The sequence below is a fragment of the Crocodylus porosus genome, unplaced genomic scaffold, assembly GCF_001723895.1.
Source record: "Crocodylus porosus isolate Cpor-Errol unplaced genomic scaffold, CroPor_comp1, whole genome shotgun sequence".
Classification (NCBI taxonomy): Eukaryota; Metazoa; Chordata; order Crocodylia; family Crocodylidae; genus Crocodylus; species Crocodylus porosus.
The window spans coordinates 29711680-29718392 of record NW_017728911.1 but is presented as its reverse complement, the minus strand read 5'-3'; the positions used below and the strand labels follow the sequence as shown (position 1 = coordinate 29718392).

The window sequence follows — 6713 nt, the reverse complement described above, 5'->3', positions numbered from 1 at the left end:
AGCTTGTGTATAAATGCCCTTGAGCTTGTGAGTCAAAGGAAGCTGGACATGAAGCTAGCCATAACTTTAGACAGGAACAATGAATTCAAATCCTACCAGCCCTGGGAGTTGAGCAGCCTTTGACCTTTGGGTTTTATTTTGTCCTGTCCCAAAATCTTCCTTTCTTTGGAACAGGCTGTACCCTCAATATCTAAACACTTGCACTGTGAACAACAGAAGTGAGAAGCACTGCATGCAACCTAAGGGAGGTAAATAATAAGGATGCTTTGCCCTTAGACTGCAGTGTTTTCTGTGCATATCAGTGTGGAAAGATGGAGAAAATGGGTGATTCTGCATTCAAGTCTGTGGTAGAGCCAGGAAGAGAAGCCAGGTGTCATGACTTTGAAGAAAAACTGGTTGAAAGGCAGGAAAAAATCTGCATGTTGTATTTTTCAGGAATTTTGTGTATGTTGGGAGGTTAGAAATTTCTGTCAATTGTCCACCCTGCCTGCATCCTTGCGGAAAGCCTGGTTTCAGGGAAATGGATGCAAGCACTAAATGACAGGGCTGCAGATCCCTGGATTTAAGTTTGATTCATTAGTCTCTTTGCAGTGCAGAGAGCGCTAAGCCTGGTCCAAACTATCCCCACCTCACGTTCCCTGACTCTGCTCTTCCTCTTGTCATGTTTTATACACTTATTGACTTTTGCAGAACTCCCCGAGTAATTCTTCAAGGAAGATTGACTGATTTAAGAGGTTAGTCATCCTGGAGGTTAGTAAACATGACAGCTGGTTGAGGATTAACAGGAAATCATGAATAAAATCATTGGGATTGATAAGGGATTCTCAAGCAATTAAAGTTTTCTAGCACAACAACAAAAAACAATCTACTGAGTGAAGGTCAGAGGAGTAACACACGCGTGGTCTCCTGCAAGCTCACAGTTGCCAGAGCTGAAAGCATGGCCTGAACAGCTAAAGGATGGGAGAGAGGGGGCAGGGACAAGCACAGGAGTGCAGGTCAGAGTTGGGGTGCATCAGCAGAGTTTGGGGGGCAAGGGATTGAGAAGGAATAACAGGTAGCGTGGGGTACCCAGGACTGGAATAACAGTAGGGATGTATTCCCATACCAACGGAGGGCTTCCTGGAAGCAGAATGGCAGGAAATGCTGCTGTGTGCAGGGCCTGGGAGGCTGCAGGTCAGGGCTGGGTGTCTTGGCAGTGCGGTGTGTGGCCTGGCCCTGCTACCCCCTGCCTCCCTGGATAAGATCTTGCTGATGTATCAGAAAACAGACTGAGGCAATTGGAGTTGTGCCCTTTCCTCACCCCTCCTACTATGCCCTCTCTCCTCCTTCCTATTCCTGAGGCTAAGGGCAGTCTACCCTTCACCTCCAAGCTCTGTTCCTGCCCCAGCGACCTCTAATCTCCTCTTCGCTACTGACCTTCCTTGCCCCAAATCTTGTGTCCTTCCTCTCTCTCTTCCTTAATCTCTTTTCCTCTCTTCTCACCCTCCCCTATAAGGCAAATGCTTGCTGATGAATGTCATGCTCTAGGTGTAAGTGGCTCCGGCACTCTGTTTAATGAACTAGAAATGGATTGGAACCTACCAGCCCTGGAAAACCCATACCAAGAGCCATCTGTTGCGAGACGTATACTGATCGGTATTCAGGGAGTTGAGCTCTGGCTTCCCATACGCTCCCTGGCCTTATGGGTTGATTAACATGCTCCTGACAGCTTCCAGCGAGTGCTGGAATGAGGAGCACGGTGGCCCAGTTGGGATCATATGTTCAGTCAAAGGCTGCTTTAAAGGGGAAGGAACTGCCTTGAGTTTAGTGTAGTGCTAACCCTGTATACCATGAGGTAGGGCCAGTGAGATGAGGAAAACGTGCATCAGAAAATTTGGGCAGCAGTATCGCCCAGCCTTGTCATTTTATTGCACGTCCCACAGTATTTTCTTGTAGAGCGCCAGCACCTGGAAGCACGTGATTAAGGCAGCATCCAAGTCTCAGGCTCTTTAGCATAACCTTCTAGGTCCTACAGCTTGTTGAGCAAACGTACCCGAATAAATGTGACCTGCATATGCCCCCGCAAGACCTAGAAATCAGCAAGCAAAGAACAAGAAACCATATTTGTTGTATGGGTATTTAACACCCCCCCCCAACTCCTAGAACCTGATTAATTTTAACTTAATCTCCTGACTTTGGGGTCTGCCATACAATTTCTGGAAGTTTAAAGTTGGCAATGTGAAAGAGAGGAGGTTGTGGCTGTATACCCCGTCTTGAGAATCGGTGTTCATCTCGATGGTGGGTGTGTGAAAAGTGTAGGTAGGGAAATCAATCTAATTGGCTGAGGGAAGGTCACATGACCAAATGGTGTGTAGCTGTGTGACCCACAGCTGGTCAATCCCTTCCAGTGTCAACAGGCATCACGCTGATATATGAAGATCATATCTTTTCTTAACCGATCGCGTTGTATTTCTCTGGCTTTCATCTCTGCCTCATTCCTCTTTCAGTCTGAGCAACATTTATGGTGCTGCAGGTCAGAAGAAAGGTTTATTGGCAGATGAAGGCAGACATGGCTGCTGCCTCTATGCCTTGTTCTACCCCTTGTGGAGATCAAGTTAAAAAAAATACCATCCTTGCCTACTGCTCTCAATGCAGGATCTCCCCCTGGCACTAACCTGCTCCCAACAGGGACGGTCTTTACTTTTTGCTTTATTCTGTACAATGCCAAGCAGATGGCCTGTGCTTAGCAAATAATAAAGGTCACCACACTTAAGTTAAAAGTGGCCAGGACTGCATGCACAAGATTAAGTGTGCATGTGCACACGAGCATCGAGTCGCCACATAATCATCACGGCAGCGCTAATGGTGGGAAGCCTTTCTCTTGTGGTTTCAGAGTCTAACAGTCGGCGGGTGGTGCACAGAGGCTACTTGTGTGGACTTCTGAGGCTGTATCAGGACTGGCACCAAAGCGACGTCTCCAACAGCTACATCCACATCCGCAGGGGTCTCCTGCTCTGCCTCAAACACATCACCAACATCCGGTCTGGCAGGGAGACTTTTCGCTGTGCTCGAGGCATGGAAATCCTCTTCACCACAGTGCAGGTAAATACAACCCAAATTCTGAAATGATGCAGTTCGGCAGCTGCTTCTGGTCCGGCTACCTTACCCTGTGTTTTCTCAACACCTCAGACTGCTTTTTGTGTTTTTAAGTAGAGGAGACTGCAAAATAGAAACTTCTGTCCTGGAGGAGATTCCAGTGCAATAAAACATGTTCCCTTCAAAATTATTTGGCCATGTCGCTAGTTTTACTTTTGTATTCAGCAAATGTAGTACTGGCAGCCTTGGAGACAGGTGGTGAGAGGACAGAGATTGAACAGGCAGCCGTTTCCCTTCGCTGCCTTCCTACCAATGTGTCTCCTCCCTCTTGGCATGAGCTACCACCATAAAGGCTGATTCAGGATTAGACCTGGGAGACTGCACAAGGAATATGACTTGATCGTCTGACTGGCCTCGGCATCGTGTTCTGATCTGGCATTGCCACATCTAGGGGGAGCAACACATCCCTCTTGTCTCCTAGGAAAACCCCATGCAGTGGGGGCCAGTCCTTCCATTTTCCTGCCTCTCAAAACCAACCGTCCTCTAGCTACCCCTCCTCTTTGTTATAGGTACCTTACAGGTGGGGTTGCTTTCCCTTCCTCTGCAGTGTAACTTACTGCTGTTCACATGAGGCATGGGGACCTGGCACACTACTGCATCTCCCCAACTTGTGGGTAAATGAGCAGAGATGACGCCAGTGCTATGAAATCAATATCTGTGAGGGCCAATCTTGGCTCATTCCTATCAAGAGCCTCCCACAGTCAATGTTGCTTTCTGAGCTAACGTTTCCTGATAGCTCAGCCTGGGAGCAACACCCTGAAAAGTGAAAATACTGGGTCACCTTGGGTGAATAAACAGGAGACGACACACCAAAAATCCCCCCGTGAAGTGTTAAAACGCTAATCCTTCCAAAGGTCAGAAGTGGAGCAGAAATGACAGCTTGAGGGGTTTCCCATTTGCTTTCTCTGCCACATGCCATGGGAGATTTGTTGGGAAGGGAATCACCAAGGTTAACAGGCCCAGAAATTCACCTCCCTTAGTTGCTGTGTTGGATATTTTCAGTTCTTGCAATGCATCCCTGAGACAGGTGATGTATTCCTGACATCCAGGAGTGGGGGTTAAGGCCCCATGAGGTCCTATCCAAAACCTTGGCTGAGTGCCTCCGCCCCTTGCAAAGACCACAACTAAGTGTGCACATGTCATATCGCTGTCACTGCAGTGCTTTCTCAGCATCCACTTGATAGAGAGATACTGAAGATTAAAAACTCGAAGACTGTGCTGGCTACTCTGAGCAGGGAGAGAGAAAGAACTTGCTTTGAAAGAATGAAGCAGATGTGAGGTCTCGGGGAGATAGTGTTTCAGCACCTTTAAAAATGTGTTAGCTGTGCTGATTAGCTCTAGACATACCCTGGGGATTGTCTATGACCAGCAAACATAGTGGGAAACATTTTGAGGAAACGTTTTTTCATCAGAATTTGCTGTGACCTGTCAAAACCAGCAAACTTTGCAGAGATGGTTGGATTTGGACAAAGCTCCAGTGAAGCTCTGCTGCTAGCAGGGCTGACCTTAGGGACCTCTCTGGTTCCCCACCTTCTCTCATGACTTTTTGGTAGTCCACTGGATGGGCTGTTGGATTGCTGAGAGCCTGAAAGGCCTGGGAACTCATGTCTGAGGGCCCAGGCTCATGGCTTCTTGTCAGGGAGGGCCACTGGAGTCTGCTCTGTATTGCTTTGTGAAGAACTTGGAAATGAATTTCCTTTCCAAATCAGAATAAAAGCATACGATTTTTCTGTGAAATGGGGGCATCTTTTTCTGCAGCGCTCTTGTGTGAATTTCCATCTACCTTCACGTTTCAGTTAAACTATGCTGGCTAACCTGACTGCGCACCTGGCCTGTCGGCTGAGTCTAGACACCTTGGCCTGATGGACAGAGCTGGCTGCCATGAGAAAGGAACATGTTTTCTGCCCTATGCAAATAAGAGGAGAACTGTTACCTTTCCATACCACGTGCCTGCTGCACTTTAGCCTCATACTATGGCTCCTGCATGAATACAAACCCACCCATTCACAACAAAACTCCCATGAGCTGGAGGATAGACTACACGACCTCGTAAGGTGCTTCCCAGCCCCACTTTCCTATGATCCTATAAATATCACTCTAGTAAGCTGCGTGCATGGTTCATTTTAGCTGTATCTTATAAGATTTGATCTCCCCACCTTTAGGCTGAATCCAGAATATTCGTGTGTGATCATGTATTTCACAAGCTTTTGCAATGGGGACCGAGGAGGTAAGGAAGGGGTTCAAATAAGCACACCTGTGGACCATGTTATGAGAGCATCTCAAAGACTTTTATAAATGCTAATCAATTTAACCTGTCAAAATCCTTGCAAGGTAGTGGAGGGCTTGTCTACACTTGAAATCTAATTTGGATTAAGGTAGACTGAAGTTGAAGCAAAGTAACTGTTTTTGAACAGGAACATGTGTGAGGACTCTGATTCTGCATTTAGCCTCCCTTCTGCCTGCTTAGCTTAGCTCACTTCTAACTGGGACTTGTTTTCCCAGAGAAGTGTGTCTACAAGTTATTTAGGGGCATAGGTTGTAGCCGTGTTGGTCTAAGGACATAGGCAGACGAGGTTCTTTGGGTGAATCTGATATCTTTTATTAGACCGACTTAAATAGTTGGAGAAGAATTTTTAAGCAAGCTTTAGGAATAGCAACTCTTCCTTCCACATGTAGACAAATTATCGTTACTCTTCTTTCAGTGAGAGGGAAAATGAGGTAGAGGAAAGCTGCCCAATATCAGACAATAAATCAGTGGAAGAACAGGGAATAGAAACCAATTCTTCTAGGCCGTTGCTCTAACCACAGGAAAACCTTCCTCAGAGTCGATTTCAGGATTGTCTGTTCTCTCGCTCTTGTTCCTAACAGCTAGAGATCTAGAAATACATATTAAGATTCTTGTAGCTGAGACTTGTAAGCATGTCAGCTTAGATGATTTTTCTAGCCTCCCTACAGGAATCTTGGCTAATCCCACAGAATCTTATAATGCCCTTCAATCATACATGAGGAAATGGAGCAAGAGCCGGTTTGAAATGCAGCAGTTTTCCTGTTATTGCTTCTTACGGAGCACTTCGGCCTGTTCGGTGAATACCCTGCTGGACTAGTAGAGTGCTTCAACCCTGGCATACTTCTTCCCAGGTGCTGCTCAGCCAGTGGCAGTAACCTTTTATTTAGGCTTCTGCACTTTCCATTTCCCCTGTACACTGGGGGGAAGGAAGTATCCTGATTTATAGTAAGATATCATTTTAATGTTGCACTTCCACACATTGGTGTCTTCGTGGTGCTCTTTGCAGTTTCTGTTCATAGTCTGGGGACTGGATCACAACTTGGGTACTACTGATGGGCATGGTATATCTTAAGAACCTAGATAGATTGCTCATAGCTACATTTGCTTGCAATCTAATTCTCCCCCATGGATGCGGTGGCATATATGCACGATGACGATGAAATTGAAATCTGTTGGTTTTCCATAGTTTGCACATTTACATTGCTAAGTATTGTGCTGCTGTGCAAAGGCACCAGCTGTTTTGTTCTCAGAGCTGAGGCCTCCAATGTAGGACACGCGCACACACACACAC

The 6713-nt window shown here is 46.6% G+C and overlaps 1 protein-coding gene across 1 annotated transcript in view; it reads left to right on the top strand.

Annotated features, from left to right (window-relative positions):
- AGBL1 (ATP/GTP binding protein like 1) overlaps window positions 1-6713 on the top strand; it is a 265668-nt gene that overhangs the window by 57667 nt on the left and 201288 nt on the right. The window contains exon 6 of the mRNA XM_019533180.1: window positions 2873-3081. Within this exon, the coding sequence (XP_019388725.1) occupies window positions 2873-3081 (209 nt within the window). The remainder of the gene's footprint in view (window positions 1-2872; window positions 3082-6713) is intronic.